Here is a 21,572-nt window from a genome sequence, read left to right on the forward strand (position 1 = left end):
AGGTAATTCAGAAATTATTTTATTCAGCATCTTTGAGATTTAGAGCACTAACTTCAGGGGTGCTTAAAAGTGTTATATCTTAAAACACCACATATTTGGGTATTTTATTCTCTAATATGTACTAATTTCTATATTAAATTGTTTTCGTATTATATTGAGTAACTTTATATGAAGTATTTTAAGAAATCTTATGGACACTATTGGAGGATACACAGTTTTAATTTCTAAATCTTCAGACTTTTGTCAAGAAACTTTTTATAAAGAATTTCCATTTTAAAGTGGCAACTTTTTGGTTGTCCTGATACTTCCATTGCTCGATATGCAAAGGGAAAAACATTGAAAAAAAAAAAAGTGTATATGTATGGTACTTTGTGTTTTAAATTGTTTTATATACTTTAAATAATTAAAATATATTTATATAGATAAGTAGGTAATTAAGGAAACATTTTGGGTCCCCTCTTTGTATTTTGAAATCATTGAGTGAAAGCATTCATTTTTCATTAGGTGAAAAGTGTGTTCTTATTTTGCAAAGATGAGGAGCTTTCTGTCTTAAGAGATCTTCAGTTTAAAAAACAAGAGTGAATGGTCATTTTCTAAAAAGTTGATCAGAATGTAAAAGAATCTGTCAAAAGAATGCTTTAATGTAATGAGTCCCTCTAGCAAATTAAGTTTTTATTTTACAAAATTTGGCAGGATAGTTAGGTTCCAGAAACTCAATAACTACATTCAGCAAAGAGTATCAGTATAACTATAAATTGTTCATGATTATTCATTTTAAAACAAATGATATATGTTTATAATAACTTCATTTGTTGTGGCAATATAATTTTAATTTTTAATTTTGTATAATTATAGCTAAGGATGGAAAGCATACAGCATGACTAATGTCTTTATTTTTAAGTATCTCTGGAATGTGACTTTTAGATATGCATTTCAGCATCAATTTTAAGAAAGCCTAAACATTTTTTACAAGTAATATTTCATATTAAAATCTGTAAGAAATCCAGTTAAGTCAGTCAAATATAATTCTGATGATTTTAAAAATGAACATGATTTATACTGATAAATCACATGGAGAAAAATCAAACACATTATAGCTATTTGAGTTTCAACTAGAATAAGATGATAAATGCATGCAATGTAATGACAATGGGCTCATATTTACAAACAAATATCTTTTAAACTAATAAAGTCCCTCAAATTTTCTATGAGAAGAGTGGAATAAAATAGAGTTTTTATAAAAATCACCTTTTTTCTATCATCATAACTTGTTACCATGTTTTTGAAAAAACTGATTTCAATTTTTTTTTTTTAATTTGGTACAAGACATTGCAGGGGTGCTAAACCACTGAGTCATATCCCTGGCCCTTTCTACTTCTTAACTTTTGAGACACGGTATCACTAAGTTGCTTAGGTTCTCTCTAAGTTGCTGAGGCAGGCTTTGAACTTGTGATTGTCCTACCTCAGCTTCCTGAATCACATGGGTATGCACCACCATGCCTGACTAGATTTCAATAATTTTTAAGAACAATTCCTAATAAAATATTCTACTCATTGTGGCCATTAATTGCCAACATAACTACTGAAATATTTAAGAACGTTTTGCATTTCTAGTTGAGAATTACATAGTTTGAGGTTACATAGCAGATATGTTATTCAATGTCTCATAATTATAGCACCAATTTCTAAGGTGCTTAAAACCGTTGTGTACTAAAATTCCACAACTTTGGATATTTTATTATCTGATAGGCAGCATTAATTTTACATTAAGCTACTTTTGTGCTATGAATCTATAGTATTTAAAACAATCTTACAGAAAATACTTAATCTAGTTTAAAAATTACAGATGCCATATATTTTCATATGCCTAAAACATTTAGAAAAGAAATCCACATATATACAATTAAACAACTGAGTAATTAACTATTAATCAATAATATATTAACAATGCTAGAGTTTTTAATAGCTGAAACAGGATCAACAGTTTTGCTAATGTCTACTAGTACAACTAAAAGATTTTTTCCCTTTTTATCAACCAATTTTATTGAGGAATAATCCTTGTTTATATTAATGTTAGGTAATAATTATACCTTTGACTTATGCATTACTTCACAAGGTTTACAAAGCACTTTCCAGGCATGATAAATTTTCAGTCAGTTATAGCTTGGTATAAATAACAATAACAAGTTAAATCCTTAAAAACGTGTAAGTTTTAGCAAACTCATTCAGGAACATCTTGTAAATTCAAAAAGATATTTTAAATACCAAATGTTTCTATAGCATCTTACAACAGTCCTATGTACTAAAATTTGATATCATATAAAATTTCAAGAACTTAACATTTGTATTTTTGTCAAATAGACACAATCATATGTTTCCAATCAGTTTCAAAATTAAGAAAATGTGCATGGTACTGTTTTAGGGACTAGCCCAGTGAACTTAGAACATTGCATGTCATCACAGGGAAATTTTGTAACTTAGAAATAAGTATTATTTTACCACCAGTCACCTGTGCTAAGTGGGATTAGAAAGAAAAGTACAAACTTTCTATTACTTCTCAATATTAAACATGCTCAGTACACAGGCTAAAATGTCTAAATGAAAAGGGAAAAAAAGAATTAATGAAGGTCAGTTATTAATTGCTCATCATTAGGTATTCTCCAAAACCCAATCCTCTAGTTGGGAAACTAGAAACTTCATAACAGAGCAGCTGCTATCTAGAGGATACCAGCACTGAGCAGACACCTGGGTCTCCTTAAAGAATGTCTTGGTCTCATCCCCTTCAGTGTTACTGCCCAAAGCAGAGGACCAGTCACAGAAAAGTTCGTACCTCCATGAGTAAACCTGCAGCAGTAATGCCCACACTCCACCCACTAAGCTTATCCCTACTTGTCCTTCAGGACAATCAGAAGAATCAGCATGTCTAAGAAATATCCTCTGATCTGTCCCTCACTTCTGCATTAGGTGTTACCTTTAAATACAACTGGGTGCTTAATCCAATTATTGCAGGTAGAGAACACCACCAGAGTGATATATTTACATTTTTATTTTGAATGCTAGAGTGCAAAGTTCCTGCAAACAGAAGACTATTATTATTTTATTTGTATGTCCCTGGGACCAATTCCAGAACCCAGCACATAAATCAGTAAATGTTTATTGAATGTTGAATGCAGGTGCTATGACTACATCTGGCACATCTGCCAAACTAATGATTTGGAGATGAAGAGAAAGACTTAATTGCTTAGAAAGAAAGAAAGAAAGAAAGAAAGAAAGAAAGAAAGAACCAATAGCATGTAGTAAAAAATGCCATGATATAGTCTCCTCAATGGTGGTACAAATGCAGTTATTATACCATCAGAAACCATTCTGAACCTGCTATCATTGACTAAGTAACACCTCTGTAAGTCTATATATGGAGACATACATTATTTATTATAAAAGTACTCTACTGAGATCAACACTTGAAATCAAGAAAAGTGATTTATAAAATTATTTTTAGAAAATTCCTTTCCCCCCGGGGATTCCATATTTTATATGTAAAACTTAAGTGAAGCTTTCAAAGCATTACCTTATTTATTTTCTTTCCTGTTAAATATAGTAGTTATCTCATCACAAAAAAATTCAAAAATTGTTTTAAATATTTATAATGAAAAAACTGATTATCACTGAATGAAAAACACATTGTCTTAAAGGTGGATCACTCTCTCTGAAATAAGATTTCATTTTCTTCTTTTGAAAAAATTATTTTCCAAAGTGAAGCTCAATTTTAAAAATACATATGCTGAGGGGAGTTAGTGGTGTATTTCAGCGGTATAGCATTTGCCTAGCATACACAAGGCCCTGGGTTCAATTCCCTGTGCCACAATAAATGAATAAATCAAAGAAATTTCTATTGGTGCAAAACATAACTATACTACACTAAAACATATAAAAAGGATATCCTATATATATAAGATTAATAGTTTTCATGAAAGTAATGACCCTGAAAAGACTTTGAAATCTTTGCAAATGTTTCTGTCATTTATGGAAACATAAAACATTACTTTACTAGCTACCTCTTTCAACTTTATTCTATTTTTCTAAAGCATCCTTAAAATAACTGAGGGACCTCTTGAGATGAGGGCTGAAATATGTACTTTGGATATATATTATAGACAATAGTTGTGATCAAGGCAATTATAATCAGAGAATAAAGCAAACAGACTTGAATTTTTATCACATTTGCACACAATAAAACTCGATTAAGTATCAGAAGGGAAAGTGCTGCATACACAAAGCACAAAATACAGTCTAATAAATATTTCACATGCTTAGCTGGTTTCAATTTAGTTCTTACATGTAACTTAACGAGAGTCTAATGTGAAGAAAGTATGTTTAAATGTTCTCTTTTCCCTAAGACAAAATGATTCAAAACTTTTAAAATCTCTTAACCACTGCATACTTTACAATACAAGAGAAAAAAGAAAGAGAGAAATTATTAATTTTTAAAGTTACCCAGCAATTCCATTGCATCATCTTCATTGTCAATGTCTTCTTCTGTTACAGATGGGGTCGGGCTGTGGACGGACTCAAATGAATCCTGAGAAAGCATTGCTGCCAGAAGTTTCTTATGCTGCTGTTGCTGCTGTTTTAATCCTTTAGTCTTGGGCTCCATCTTCAAGCTGAAGAAATATTTAACATTAATTAGTGGTGGTGAGTAAAGAGAACTTAGAAATTTTTCATTCACTTATTTTATTATGCAGAATTATGGACATATCACTAATATTTTCCCCAAGACATAGAATCTCTCTGAGACAACCTTTGGTAATTCAATAACAAATTCCCAAGTAAGTGCAAGGACCCTGAAAACTCCTACTCTCACTTAAAAGAGGAAGCACTATGCTCTGCTGTTATCAACTATTGCCATGTGATAATTAATAGATTTTCTGATATTTAAAAAGAAATAGAAAGTTCAGATAATGACTCACTGATTTATAAAACACTTTAATGTCAAGCAAAATATCAGCCATGGATAAGTATTTGAACATGCTACACTAAGATTCAAAAATTAAAAAAAAACAGCTCTAATTTTTTTTTGAGTGTGTGTATACTGTTGTCCTAGCACCATTTGTTGAAAAGACTACCATCTCCCCCAGTTATCTTGCAATAATTACACTACTTTTAAATCTACCTCTTTGCATTGTCTCCTGGGTGACAGTTCTTTGTGTTAAAATATACATGTGTGACATCAAAGAGAGGAGACTATTGTACATTCATCAATATTCATCACTTTGAGTGAAATGTGGACACCTTATTTCTGTTTCAGTTTCTTTACCTTCCTTACTATTAAATATCATTGCTTTGAGTGTCCAGTAGCATTGTAAATTTTGTTTCAAAAACCACTATATAAAGTCCATTATATATACTCAAATTTCTGGTATTTATTCTTCCTTCCTGATGTTCCAAGATTCTCTTGTTCATCATTTCCTGTTTGAAGAACTTCCTTCTTTCCTTCATGTTCTGAGTTTCCTTTTTCCACCACCTAGTTCCACCATGATGTTCTGCCTTACCTAGGGCTAAGAACTTTGGAGTCAGCTGACCATGAACTGAACCTCTTAAACAATTAGAAACAATAAGTTTTTCCTCCTCTAAGTTGTTCATGTCAGGATTTTTGGTCATAGCGATGCAAAGCTTACTATAATATTTGTTGTACTTAGGATTGAACTCAGGGCCTTGTGAGTGCTAGGCATGTGCCCTACCACTGAGCTCTAACTCTGATTTCTTAATTAAAAGGGGGATATGATACCTTAACACTGGACAAATCTGGTGGACATCACTTTAATCAATCAAACTGAGTGTCACCAATTATGGGACAAGATGACATTATGTACCTCCTGATATGACACAATGAGGAAATACATAATATAACCTATGATGAATTGTTTCCAAAAATGTTTAACTCAAATTTAATCAGGAAATAATCAGAGAAATACAGATGTGAAAACATTTTTCAAAATAACTAACATGTAGGTAGTCTTCAAAATCCCAGTGTCAGGAAAGAAAACAAAAGACAGAGGACTGTTCTAGATTTCAGAAGACTAAAGAGACCTTACAATTAAATTCTACACATAATCCTTTATTGGATGTTAGCTAAAAAAGTAATAAATAAATATACTAACAAACAAAAGCCCACAAAAGATCTTACTAGGAAAAGAGTGGATATTTGAATGTGATATAAAATTATAATATAAAATTTTTAATATAAAAACTTTGTTAAATGTTTTGATATAATAATTATATTACAGTTATATAAGAATATATCCTCATTCTTAGGAAATGCATGTATGTTATAAAATCTACAACTTATTTTTAGATGGCTCAGAAAAAAAAAACAGAATAGACAGATGATAGATACAAAGATAAGTTAGATAACAGGTCATAAAACAAAGATTGCAAAATGTTAATGAATATGAGTGAAATGTGTGTGAATATTAATAATTGCTACTCTTAAATTTTCTATGGTTGGAAACTTTTCAATGTAAAAAACTGAGAAGAAAAAAATATGAAAGCACACACATCAATATTTATTTCAGGGGCTGGGGAGATAGCTCAATTGGTAGAGGGCTTGCCTTGTAAGCACAAGGCCCTGGGTTCAAGCCCCAGCACCACAAAAAAAAAAAAAAAAAAAAATGTATTTCATTTTTCAACTTAAGTCCCCCCAACATATACAGGATTATTGCTGAGATATAAAAATACATCCCTTTTAAAAATAATTTTAAAATAATTTAGTAACTACCCATGTAACTTTAAATAAATAAAATTATTTTTACATAATAGTAGTATAGCTAAAACATAACTATTCATTTGCCAATTGATGAAATAAGTTTATTTAGTCCCAGCTTCTTGCCATGGCATTTATCTTCTTCATCATTTCTGTTTGTCCTTTAACTGAGAGATGATGTTAACAATTTGAAAGTCTACCTTCACCAGTACCTTGACCAGTTTTATTCATTGAGAAGTAATACAAAACAAATTGCAACAAAATTTTAGTTCAGATTTCACAGCTGATACGTCTAACATGCAAAACTGTAATTTACATCTAGAGTATTTTAAGTTAAATTATTTTACAATAACAGTATTCATGTGTCATGGTAGCTCCATTAGCTTTTGATTAGGATGATGGATATATACATTATTTTGATAAATGAACCAAGTCTATTTTCAAGATACATAACTTTGGGCAAGTTACTTATCCTTTCTTTTCTTGCTTTCTTTGTCTGTAATGTAGATTATAGAATTACCTACTATATATAGTGGTTTGACAATTTAAAAGGGCCAATAGCAGTAGGGAAAGTAGCTACATTAATATACCTATTGAACAAATCAGTTTAAGTTTTCATTTATGACTTTGCATTTTATACTATAAACTTAAATGACAATGAAATATTTTATTGTATAATATCATACACTTAATGAAATATACTTTGTTTTATGCAAAAAAATCAGTTATAGTTCTAAAGCAATCTTCCCCTTTAGGAGTAAATAATAATTCTCAAAGTATTACTGTTTGAAGCAGGTGTTTTATGAATGTTCTGACTATGTTTACTTATTACTATATACCTAAATTATATACAATGGTTAGAAGTTACATGTTTCATGCAAAATTAAGATATATACTATCTTAATGATGTTATTTTATATAAATAAGCATAACTCCAATGTTTATTTTTATTCTCACAAAAAATAAGATTATTTTGTAAGGTTGATATATGATCAAAACATGCCTAGTTAGAAACAAATATATCTACACAAAAGTAATCTTAGATTTCTATTCCAGGTCTATAGCTATTTTTCTAGATTCCTTGAGGCTGGATGTACTCTGCTGCATAAGCCCTATATTATGTAATACCCTCCAGGAGGATCTGAGGCTTGACCTTGTTATCCATTACAGCAGTTCTCCATGTTATATATCAGCATAGCCACTGAGTAGGTTAAATAAGGAATCTACAGTGTTCGGATCAGGTTTTGCTTTCATGAGTTAGGAAAACAATTTCAGTGTTCTGAGCAGCTTGAAATTCATAATTACAGATAAGGACTGTGGAAAATATCAGAACACACATTGAGAGGTTCCCAAAAGCTTCTGCTAGGTGAGTACGATGGGGGCTGAGACTTGATGATGGAATTGCAGAAGGCAGAAGTCATGTCATTGGAATGTCAAAAAGTTATCTGGTGACATCAACAAAGATGGTTTCAAAAGATGATGAGAATAAAATTCTATTTGGAAAAGACTGCTAGTGGAGGCGACAATGAACAAGATGACTCCAGTGAGGAATCTGGTGGTAAAAAGAATGAAAAGTAGAAAGCATTAGCAGCTGGGGCCAGGGAGGAGGCTTCCTTTGGTAGAGAAGCATCCCGTCAGGCTTTTATGCTGATGGGAATAATCTAGTAGAGGGGATAGAGGGGAACACAGTGAATGAGCAGCTTGCATAGGGACAGACTGAGCATCTAGAGCCCAGTGAGGGGCTTGCTTTGGGTGGGAGTGTGGGCTGCACCCACTTGGGCACAGGTGAGCCAGGTAGCCACCAGTGATTCTGGGAGGGTGTTTGTGAAGGAAGGGTCTCTTCCTCTCTGAACCTATTTCCTCCATGAAACAGGAAGCAGGGTCATCAGCAGAGAATAAGATGGGAAGAAGGGTTGGGGGTTTGAGGAGATTAGTAAAGGCATGAAATCATTCCTGAGGACAGTGGATGTGTGAATGGATCAGGCACTGGCAGCAACTTCACCGGGCAGTTCCAGTGTGTACCTCATTGGAAGGTCATGAGTTCAGTGACCCTAGCCAATGGGGCCACATGCTCTCCAGCCTTTGCTGGTTTCACCACAGAATAAATAATTGGATTTTAAAAGGAAACTAAGCCAAAAGAAAAAAGGGACATGGGAATTGAAGGTATATATTTAAGAGATTGATCACAACAGTGAGCCGTGGACAAAAGTTGAATAAGGAGAAACACAAGGAACAAGGTGGATCGGGAGCAATGGAAATTTAGCACAATCAAAATTAGAATGGAAATTTGGCACACCCAAAAATTGGGTGCCAGAAGGAATGAACTAGAACAATGACTGACAGAAGGGGAGGAACCTGAAATTGACATTACCAATTGCAGATAATGATATGAGAGGGTCTAGGTTATGACAGAGGGAATGAGTGGGTCAGGAAGGTGGAATTCAAGACCAATAGTTAAGAGCAGGCAAAGGAAAGGAGAGGCCAGATTTGGAGAAGAATCACTGATGTTCACATTGATTTTACCAGGAAGGTAAGGATTTAGAGAAAGCGTATGTTTTGGGAAAGGGGAATGACAAGGGGATGGTAAAGTATTGCTTCAAGAACATGTAGATGATGATCAGGGTGAAAACATGGGATTCTGCAAGTCACCATTCTAGGGAGGATTTTTTGATTTTTTTGTAGAGGGTGAAAGGAGAGAGCAAAGTCTGTAAGCAGCAGAGAAGCAAAAGCCAGCCCTGCCTCTTCTCCAGTCCCACAGGCTCAGGATCAAAGTGAAAATAGCATCATTAAAAGAAAATAGCACTGCTGTGGGCTGCCAGAATGCAAAGAGCAGTGGTGAGTGACAAGAGGGGGTTGGAGTCTTTCTAAGAGAACCTAGGGTTCTCAGGACCTTTGTCTGGCCCCGTTTTCCAGATCTAAACCTAGATCTTAATAACAAGATTCCTGGAACTCTTTACAGAGAGAAGCTGTAAAGCATTTAAGGACAAAGGATTGGGAGCAAGATAGCCTGGCTCAGCCACTTAGCTATCCAACCCTGGAACAGAGAAGCAAACACCCTGGGACTTGGTTTCCTCATTCCTGCAGTAGGGATAAAAAGCTTTCATGAAGATGAAGCGGGTTAAGATAGACAGAACACATAGTGGGGATTTCATAGGTCATGTGTTCAAGTAACACAAGGGTGGCATCCTGGAGATGTGCATGACTTTTCTTGAGCTGTAATGTCCAACATAACAAGAAAGGGAACATGGTGGGAGGCCTTATGAAAAACAGGAGCAGTTACTATTTCAGTTTGGTGTTAATGTACTCAATGAATCCATTTTGCTTTGGTTTAGAAGGGTAACTTCTAATCTAGGGTCAGATGAAAAAATACAGTTTGAATTTAGTAGGCCCCTTCCCCATCCCAGCCCCCACGGCAGGCCTGTCCTGGTGGAGCCCCTCTCAGTCCACACCTGGCCTCCTGTCCCCAGTCTCCCCTGTGTCCCCAACCTTGCTCCCATCTGTTTCACACTCTGTTCCTGAGCACAAATTGGTAAATATTAGTTTGCTCTGACCCCATGTGCTCTGTGTGGTAGAAACCAGTTGACTTCTCTTATGAACTAGATCCTGAGCTTGTAAATTGCACCCTCATAGCATATTAGAAAGAATCTGTGCTCTTTTCTTGACTCCAATTAGACTTAAAATCAGCATACTACAGTGACACAGTTACATCAATGTTTATAGTAGCTCAATTCACAATAACTAGATTGTGGAACCTAGATGCCCTTCAATAGATGAATGGATAAGGAAACTGTGGTATATATAAACAATGGAATATTATTCAGCCATAAAGAAGAATAAAATTATGGCATTTGCAGGTAAATGGATAGAGTTGGAGAATATCATGCTAAGTGAAATAAGCCAATCCCCCAAAACCAAAGGTTGAATGATTTCTCTGATAAGTGGATGATAATACATAATGGGATGGGGGTGGGGGGAGGAGGTAAGTGAAGAAAGGAGGAAGGATGGATTATGTAGAGGGAAATGAGGGGAGGGGAGGAGGTAGGGGGAAGGAAAGATAATAGAATGAGACAAACATCATTACCCAATATGTATGATTATGCAAATGGTATGACTCTACTTCGTGTACAGCCAGAGAAAGGATAGTTGTACCTCATTTGTGTATAATGAATCAAAATTAAAAAGAAGAAAAAACAAATTAAATGGTTCCCTTCATATTAAAGCCCTGGGAGTTGGAGGGATCATAAAGTTTCACACTTAGTTGTTGTACTTAGGTTTTAATGTAGAAGAGCTCTTTTTATAAAAACATGTCTAAATAATATGTTTTATAATCAATTTAGTGAATGCTAACTTATTAAATGCTTATTATGTACATAGCTTTGTGTGCACTAGATTGCAGAAATAAGACTCTTTTCTTTTTCTTTTCCTTTTCCTTCCTTTTATTCATTCTTTCTTTCTCATTTTCTGAATGTTAAAGAAGAAAGTATTTTTTTTTTCTTTCATATTACTCTTACCTGGTATCTAGCACATTATCTGGCATTAATGGTCAATGATTATTTAGCAAATTGACTTTTTCTTTTTGAATTACTTTTTTCTCTTACAAATACATTAAATAAATTCAAAATTAAGGAGATGCATATGTCTTCAACTTGAGAGATAAGAAAATCCAGGTAATTAGGAAGACTGGTAGTGAAAAGAAGAAACCATGTAGATATTAATGTTGAAGACAAAGAATAACTGTTAAATTATATATGCATAACTTCTGTGCATCAGTCTGCAATGATCAAGATGATTTTATGAGAGTTGAAACAAATATTTTCTTTGGTTTCATTAAAACACATGATTTGAACATTAATATAGCACAGGGTTGGAAAATCTAGATATGGATTAAGCCCTAAATTTTGCTTAACACACATGAAGTCTACGAATAACTAGTACCATGTTTTGCAAAATGATTATTTGAACTGGAATATGTTTTTTTCTACATAAATAAATGAATGAATTTCTAAATAACAAATTTTAAGCCCTATCAAAATGACTTCATCCATGTTCTGAAATAAGTATATGTTTTGTATTTGTAGTTTAAAAAAATTTGTTAGTATATTTTAGATATTAAGATTTCTCTTTTGGATTTCATTGACAGATTTACTATTGATTAATCAATACTTTATATCCCTAAAATTTTCATGTTAGAATATGTCTAAATTACTAAGTTTGACTTTATCTCGGTCATGTTTTACATTTTTTTGTATGATGTCCATAATAGGCAAGATATGACAATATTAGGGCTATTTCTGTGCTCTGGGTCTTTGCATGTAGAGGAGTAGCCTTTCTTTGATCCACTTTCTTCCCTCTTATCCTGATTCATTTCCAGTCATATGACTGAACATCACTTGAACTTATGTCACACACTTGTACGTTGCCACGTTTGTCTCTCTAGAAGGGGAAGCATTTCCAATTTTCTTTCACTAGCACATCAGAAGTCATTTTGAGCTTTAATGAAAAGGAAAACTTCTTAGCAGGAAGTAAATTTAGCTTCTAAGTGGTCATTTAATATGCATTTTTAAACAATAAGATTTTTATTAATTATATGGCATATTTAAAATCAAACAGCAGTGCTAAGTTACAAAACCAGTTCACCAGATCTATAATATTTATGGATATTATTCTTGTTTTAATAAGGTGGTTCAGCTTTAAAGGAACCTCATTAGGTTTTCAAGGTCTGATGAGCCTATTTACAAATTCACATTAAGATTTAACAAGTAATTTAAGGAAATTCATTACACAGCTATTGCAAAGTCTAATTAAGATGCTTTAAAATAAGATTATATAGGATTATGAAGCTCAATTTTTGTTTACATTAATTTTGTAAACATGCAATTATTTTTTAGAACTCTTAATGTTCCATGAGTATACATATTTTCCCACTAACGTGTGGAACGAGTTACAGCAAAGATGCCAATAGGTAGTATCTGACAAACAGGGGAAGTCTGGAAGCATTCCCCAACACATTCCCCTCTCTTTTGTAAACACCCTTCCTTTTCTTGTTCAGGCGTTTTAAATTCTTTTTTTTTTTCAAGCTCTCTCAACTCTGAATTTATTTGAAAGTCGAAGAATATCTTTCCCATATCTGGTGGGAAAATGTCCATCAACACACAAAACAACATTTCATGTGGAATTTAAGAGATTTGCAGAGCTCTTAAGTCCTAGCCAGAGACTGTCTAGAGGTCACAGACTTCCTAGTAGTGTCTCTTGTCCTGTTCTGTTAAGTTTCCCCTTATTGCCCATGCAACTGCCTTTACTTCAACCAGCATTGAACCCTAGAGGTATCAGTTACACATTCCAAAATTGCTGAACCTTTTCAGACAATGCCATATTTGGGAGGTCTAAGAAAAGAAGTCTAATTGACATACATTATTAAAACAAACAAACAAACATGCAAACAACAACAATAAAAACTCCAGAAAATTATTTCAGGTAAGTTTCAACCCATAAGACTCTCAAGGTTTAGTATACCATCTGTTTAATTCTCTGTAATCTAATAGTGAAAATCCAACCTGTCATGTGTCTGTCATTCTGCATGAAAGGGAAGTTGGCTATGTGCCAAAGATAGAGTATTGTAATAACAGTGGTTCAGAGAAACCATGAACAACAGACAGTAGGAAAAAAACGAGTAAGGATTGGGGTAAAAACTGAAGATAGACAAGAAGCAGTCTTTCTGGTGAATATTCTTTACTTTGCAGATGTCTAGTGACAGTCCTCACCAACTTCGCTCCTGTGACAGATGTCTATTGACAACAACCATATGCAAGCCCCAGTGGGAGAAAAAAAAATGGATGAAGTCAGGCTTGAAAATCAAATATTCTCTGAGGAGTCTAGAATATCATTCAGCTTAATGCTTAAGACTGCTAAATTACTGTACATGTTCATTACTACTTAAGGAGAAAGGCTAATATTATAGTTACAGACCCTAGAGCCATTAAAAAATTTCTCTACAACACTTTCTTATTCATCCAAGTCAAACCTAATTTTGTGTGAACTATTAGCATAAATACAGGAATGTTGTTTTGTATTTGAAAAAGGAAGAAATAGAGTTTCTACCATAGTTTATCACTGTTCTCCACATTTAATTCAGATATGTACATATTTTTTCCTGCTCTAATGGAACATCAAGATAGAACTTCACCACTTTCTTTATTTTATAGATATATCTGAACCCATAACTTATAGACAAGGAAAAATAAAAGTGAAAGCAACTTTTCAAGACAAATATTTGAGAGCTTTTCATAGACTGTACACCTGTAATCTCAATGACTCGGAAGGCTAAGGCAGGAGAATCACAATATCAAAGCCAGCCTCAGCAACTTAGTGAGGTCCTGAGCTACTTCAGGAAACCCTGTCTCAAAATTTAAAAAATAAATAAATAAAAGAAGTACTGGGGATGAGGCCCAGTGCTTAAGTGTCCCTGGTTCAATTACCAATAAAAAATATATGTGTGTGTGTGTGTGTGTGTGTGTGTGTGTGTATAGAGAAAGAGACTGAATTTTCTTAGAAAGGGATTCAACTAAGATTGCAGAAAGGATCCCCCTTTACTCAGCATTCCCAAGAGAACAAGAGCTCACTGAAGTTAAGAAGAGCACAGAAGCAGTAACATTTGCAATAAATAGCTCTGATTATTATTATGATTAAAGGAAATCAAAATGAAAGCTGACATCTCTCTATTTTACATTTAAGAACTAAATATCTACCAGTGAATAAAGATAAAGGTCTAATGGGTGTCATAAGTCTGATATTAAAAATAAAATTACCCTCATTGACAGGTGAAATTGATTTGGCATTTCACAGAAAAAGATAAATGGATTTTTAAAGATGGTTTTCTTCTTTTTATATAGGATACTTGAACTATTTATATAATTTAAAAGTTATTTCTCATGGAAATAGAATTGATTTTCTATATGCCTGAAGCACATTAATGAGTATTTTGAGCTTCTTTCCCTCCAGCCAAGTGATAAGTCAAAGCAAAGAACCTCTGAAAGCTATTACATTGTTGAAAATAGTTTTCTCTTTAAGAAAAAATAGTTATGGGCTGCTGCTAAATTTATCAGACGCAGTGTCAAGTTACTGTGGCTAATCTATGAATAGGAAGAAGGCTTCTGTGGTGGTCAGCTAATGACAAAGAAAGTTCCTATTACATCTTAATTATGAATACTCAAATCTGTTTTCTCAATCTGGTGTAAGCCAGGCCTCCCATAATGCTTTCCACCTCAACTTCCTTGAAGTTTTAATTTTGCTTTGAGTTGCATTCTCTATAGTGGGTATTACCAAAAAAAAAAAAAAAAAAAAGACACCAAGGTAATACTGAATATGCATATGCTTTATCTAATAAATATGATCTGGAGATTTCAACATTACTCCACTTGTACCAGAATATGGATGCTCAAGGTAAATTTGCCACCATTTGAGCATCAGGGCTCTGAGTAAGAGTTATATGTAGTTTCAGGTTTATAAATCCTAATAGTTTAAAAAATTAAATAAATAAATTATGAATAATTATATTCAATCATAGTTTTCAATTATAAACCAAAATAGTTCTAAACCAAGATTGCTATTTCTTATACTTCACATTCACTCCACTTCTTATAGCATATTATGCATTTAAGTTTTCTTCTTCTTGATGACAAACTATATCGTTTTAGTACATCAGGAATTTCCTCTCCAATTCTTAACAGCTAGTCACTTACTCCCCAGTTACAGTAGGTCCTGACTAACAGCTTATAACCTTTAAATTATTTTCCCCTTTGGTTGTAGTAGCAAAGAGATGGTGGCCACCTAGATGTGAAGAAAAACACCAAAACCAAGAGCAAGACTGATAACACTCTTAAGTTGACACGTAAAACTATGTATTTATTATGTGCAGTGGGGTGTTTTGAAGTATACACACACACACATAGTAGGAAAGTTTAATCTAGCTAAATGTTTTATTCCCACATGAAGTCTACCAATTTTCTATATAAAATTACTATAAGGTGTTTCATCAAAATCCTGCACTTGGGTTTATTTTCCATTCACCTTTTAGTGACTAATCATAGAATCTGAGAAGACAGCTCTTCTTACCTTCCTGCAGGGCTAGAGCCACTGTCTTCACTTTCCCATTGGTCATTTTTACTTCTTGGAACTGGGGGCTGCAGCATTTCAGCAGCCAGTGGATCAGCATCGTTTTCTTCTCTACCAATCCATTCTCCAATCACTCGGGGCCTCAGAAGAGAAGAATTAAATGCCACTGTTTCCTGGAGAGAAGAAAAGAATGTACTGCTTTAGATTGCTTTTTCTTCTTAATGGACAACAGGAAAATAATCCTGTCTAGAGGGATGGCTGCTCACTCAAACCAAAATGTTCCTTTCTTCCTTCTGAATTGACATAAAACTTCAGTGCTCATCTCCACTTAATTTCTTATTCTGTGTAGTTTATGCTGATTCCTGAAGATCACTGTGATAAAGGATTTAGTAAAGAAATCTTAGATTTTAATTTGGAAGGTTATATTTGTATTCTCAGAAAGGAGACAAGGGACCGGCATTCCTGGTGGAAAGGAGGAGGGTGTTGTAGGGTCCAAAATTGAGAGCACGGTGTAACTCCTGGGAAATGGTACATAATTTCTCTGGAGGAAATTGGGTTGGGGTCATTGGAAAAGGCAAGAGGAGATAGGGCCAATGTGTGCATTGTCTCCAGTTGTAGAGCATCCTGGACTTTTCTGGATCCTGTAGAGGTTGGAAGGAGGGCAATATCAGTGACAGGTACATCATGCTAATTCAAAAAATGTTAATCTCTTTTCATAGATTTGAAAATGAGGCAACTCATTCGATTGAATGACTTGGACATGATGTAGCTATAAAAATTGTACTGCATGAAGATACTGAATATATGTAATTGCTAGGGATATTTTAAGTGAAGAAAAGGACAAATTAAAAAGCAATACCTATACATTGATCTAATTTTTATTTAAAATTCTTAAGGGTTGACATCCATCATTCATTCCTTTATTCATTCTGTAATGTTCCTTGAGGCTTCGTATGTGCAAAAAATGCTGTCTACTAGGGAAAACAATGGTGAATACAAGCAAAATTTAATAAAGGTTTTATCTAAAGGGAGGAACTGAGAGTGATTCTAAACATTTGACATGGTATTTCCATGTCTTTTAAATATTCTACAATAAATATAATCTGGTGATTTTGAAAATATTTTTATCTAAGAAAGATATGTTTTGCTTAAATTATGTCTAGTGATAAGATTTAGTATTAGAAGAATTTTGAATAATTCCTGAAAATTCAGATCTTGTGTTCTGAGTCTTCACAATTCATAAATATACAAATCCAATACATGGCATAACACAAAAATAATATTACCATATATACAATACAATGTACAGTTAACATACAAATACAATAACAAAAGCAACATATAAAGATGACATAGATAATATTTGATAAGGCTTTCTCCAATTGACAGCAAGTAATAGAAAGTAGTTGGATACCTTAATATCATTTCAGCCTATAAAACATAGTAGATATATTTTAATGAGAGTATGTAACTTAACAACTAATTTGAACTCTGTCTACCCTTGTGTTCCCTGAGTTAGGAAAACAAAGAACTCCAATGACTCTCTGCTATGAAATCATGCAATTAAATTAATGTTTTGAAATAACTGGAAAGTCATATTCATTTGCCAAAACTGAATGTCATTTGAAGTAAAGGAATTAAAATTGAATATATTGGTAAAAGTTAAATCTATATTTGCTTTTAAAAGCAGATTAGGGAAAAGACATGTTTCAGAATTTTAAAAAATGAACATATTTACAGCTGCAGAATCTAGTTTGGTCTATTTGAAATGTTATTCTCTGAACTTTATTTTCTCCAACTATAAAGTGGGGGTAATGGGAATTATTAAAGCTACTGTATCAAATCAATTCATAAGTAACAATGAAATCATAAAATTCTGTGTATATGCTAGATATAATTACTTAAGGACATGCACTCTATTCAAACCAGAATAGCTGGAAGTGTTGAGTTGGGCAAGAAGAGATGCTTGGTATCAGTATGGGCAGAGGAACAAAACAGGAAACTGATGGTATGGTTTTCAACCCATGAAGTTTTATTTTATAGATAATGTATCAAAAAGGTGATACAATTAATTCAATGTTATTCATTTCATTTACATAATGGGGAAGGATTCGGTTTGGAGATTTGTCTTGCTATTGGCTCACAGTAGCCTAAGGACTGGTACAAAGAAGGTAACAGTTACAACAACAGAAATGAATAAATTTAGGTGCTATAAAAAAAAAAGGAAGAAAGAAAGGAAGAAACAAAAGCGAGAAGGAAGAAAGAGGATTTCAAGTTGGGTATGATCAAAAACTTGTGAACTGCAGAGAATCAGAAATAACTCTTGAGTTGCTTGCTGGGAAATTAAATAAAATGACAGACTCTACAGCTGGTGGAAAGTAGTGAGCAGAGAGAAGGATAAATGGTTTAGTATCCAGGATATTTAACTCCTCTGGCAACAGAAATTTAGTGAGAAATAGCTGACAAGCAAGGCAATAAAACGTCACAGAATGTTGGAGTAAATTTTTAACCTACAGTTAACTGAGATATGGTGTTGCTAAATAAAAGACTAAATTAATGCCATTGGCTTTGCAATATAGTGGTTGGTGGAAGCAGTGAAATGGTAAGGAAATGATATGGGGAGGCTTGAAAAATGAAGACCAGTGTTATGTGGTGTTAAAATATTTGATAAAACTATCATCTGTGGATGATAACTTGGAAGTAAGATAGTAAGCATTCTTAATAGTCTTTCAAAATTGAGAATGGAGCTATCCAGGAAAAATATTATAAATATCATGTAATTTGCTTTCAGCTACATATATGTTTCTTCAAGAAATAAATGAGCTCAGAAAATAACTGGCCAATTTAGAGAAAGTGTTAATAGTCTGGCCAAGTTTCTCATCTCTCGCCTTTCCAGACATCTAAAGATCTTTAAATTAAAATAAATCCTATGCAAATGTTAAAAACCCATGGCTCTGCCAGAAAAATTAGGCCTCAGGGTAAAGAAGAAATCAAGACCACAGCTACAAGACCCTTTATTAAGACCTCTGGAAAAATCAAGATGGTGATTATTAAAGTCGTTCGCAATACCTAAAATGCCAGTAACTAAATCAGGAAACAGAGGCACATCTTGAAAAGAATTATGAATATGGGTTTGATACAAGAAAGGAAGAGAAATCAAAATGTACAGGAAACCAGAAAATTATTTGAGATAGTTGGAATCATGAAAAACATCAGCTAAAGTAGAAGAAAGGAGACTACATTTTATATTCATGATATAAAAAGTCCTCTGAGACTCCCACAGTCAGAAAGCAAGGTGAGGAAGTTGCTCAAAGGCATCTTCCAGTGCTCTTTCAGGTTAATAAAAATAAATAAATAAAAGAAAGAAAGGAAGAAACTTCTAGAGGGGAAGCCAAGAGCTGGGGACTCAGAGGGAATCCAGATCCCACTCCTTGGGTACAATTAAGGAACAATCCACCCTGCCTACTTCTTTTGACAGGAAGAACTGGTAACATTTGCCCAGCAGAATTTCAGAATTGCTATGAATCAGGGATTCTACAAACTTCCCATTTTTCTCCTTTTCTAATGGGAGTATGTAATATGGTTATCTCATATCAGTTCCATCACATAATGGAAAAGAAGAAACAAAACTCATCATTCACATCTATTCATTATTTATGAAAAAAATCAAGAGATTTTGGAGACAAGTTATAAATTAATGTGAGGTAAGCAAGCTTACTAAATCTAAGATAAAATTTAATAAATAATTTTCATTCCTATGTGCTATATAAAATAGATACCATTTATACTAACAGCCAGAAAAGGTTGCCTAGGAGCCAGGTTAATAAAATTTGCATAATATCTTTTCAAATGCACCCATATGGATTTATTATAAAACACTGCAAAATTTAAGTAAAATCCATGAATTGTATGTTCATATATAGAGTGACTGATTTAAAAATTAAAGATGTCAATTTTCCCATATCAATCTACTCCATATTGTGATGTTGTAAAACTGCTAACTAAATCCATGAGAAGCCATTTTTCATTATAATTTTGGATGGCAGACAGTGTTGGCAAGAATGAAGAGAAAATATTAATATAAATTGTTGGTAGTATAAATATATACAAACTTTTTAGAGAAAAAAATTGCATTACCTAATAAAAATAAAAATGCATATGATGCACATGTCATATTACCAAGAAAGCACATCTAAGGGAAATTATTGCTTACACAGGCAAGAAATGTGTACAACAGGGTCCATAGCATCATTTTTTGGTAAGAGAATTGCAAAAAAAGGCTTGAAGTAATGCACCCACCATTTATATAAAATTAAAAATTTTGATACAAAACTAGGAAATAAACTCATAGGAAAGTGTGTGTGTGTGTGTGTGTGTGTGTGTGTGTGTGTGTGAGATAAAATGACAAAGAGAATAAAATTAAAATTCAGGATAGAATGAAGTTGGCTATCATTGGTTGGTTATATTACACAGGCTTTCAGCTATATCAGTAATGAATTATTCTTTAACCACATGGTAGCTACCTAGATATTCATTGTATTATGATTTACATATTTCAATGCATGAGATATCCATAATAATTTTTAAAAGTAAAAAAAGAGAACATAGGTTACTGAAATTTCTTTAACCTAGGTGTGGATTTTCTTTCCTTTTTGGTTGAGGTAAATTTTCATCCCTCCGTCCTTCAAGGCCTCTCTTTTTCCAATTGATATTGCTTATCATTTCAGTAAGAAAATGAAAGCAATCAGAAGCGACTTTGCTTGTCTTCTCACTACCAAGCCACCAGCACCAGCTACTAGGCTTCATGTCTACAGTTACATATGAACAATCATTTCTTCTTTTCTGAATTCTGGCATACAGAAGGAATTCACTCAAAAAAGATTTGTTGAGTAAATGGAAGAATGATGCAAAGTTGAGGTGATAAAAAATTCAATGACACATTATGAACATCATTAGTCACCAAGGAAACATAAATCAAAATCACAATAAAATACCACTTTACACTCATGAGGATGGCTGTGTAATTTCAAAAACAGATAGTAATAAGGGATAGCAAAAACGTGGAGGAGATGGAACCCTTATACTTTCTGGAGGAATATAAAATAGAGTCACCACTAGAGAAAAGAGTTTAGTAATTCATTAAAAGTTAAATATGGAGATACTGTTTGGTTCAGCATTTCCATTCCTAGGTATATATCCAAGAGGAATGAAAATATGTCCATACGAAACACATACATGAATGTTCATAAAAACATTATTTTCAACAGCTGAAAAATACAAACAGCTCAAATGTTTATCAATGAATGAATGAATAAACAAAAGTATGTTAATACAATTATATTCAGAAAGAAAATGAATGAAATACTGATGTTTCTCTGAAACATGGATGAATCTTGAAAACAAGCTAAGTGAAAGAAGACAATCACGAAAGCTACATATTGTACGAATGCATTTATATGAAATTTCCAGAATAGGCAAATCTATAGAGACAGAAAGTTTTCTAAGACTGAAGAGATAGACTTGGGAGTAACTACTAATGGGTTCAGGGTTTCTTTGGGGGAATGATGATTTGTTCTCAATATAGCCACGTGCAGTGGTGCAGGACTGTAATCCCAGCAACTTGGAAGACTGAGGACTTGTGGATCACAAGTTCAAGACCAGACTCAGCAATTTAGGGAAGTCCAAAGTAACTTAGTGAGAC

At 33.4% G+C, this 21,572-nt stretch overlaps 1 protein-coding gene across 1 annotated transcript in view; it reads right to left on the bottom strand.

Annotated features, from left to right (window-relative positions):
• The window catches only part of C1H8orf34 (chromosome 1 C8orf34 homolog), a 394,456-nt gene that overhangs the window by 231,497 nt on the left and 141,387 nt on the right, over positions 1-21,572 (bottom strand). The window contains 2 exon segments of the mRNA XM_047524576.1: positions 4,495-4,661; positions 15,872-16,044. Of these exon segments, the coding sequence (XP_047380532.1) occupies positions 4,495-4,661; positions 15,872-16,044 (340 nt within the window).

The sequence above is a fragment of the Sciurus carolinensis genome, chromosome 1, assembly GCF_902686445.1.
Source record: "Sciurus carolinensis chromosome 1, mSciCar1.2, whole genome shotgun sequence".
NCBI classification, from domain to species: domain Eukaryota; kingdom Metazoa; phylum Chordata; class Mammalia; order Rodentia; family Sciuridae; genus Sciurus; species Sciurus carolinensis.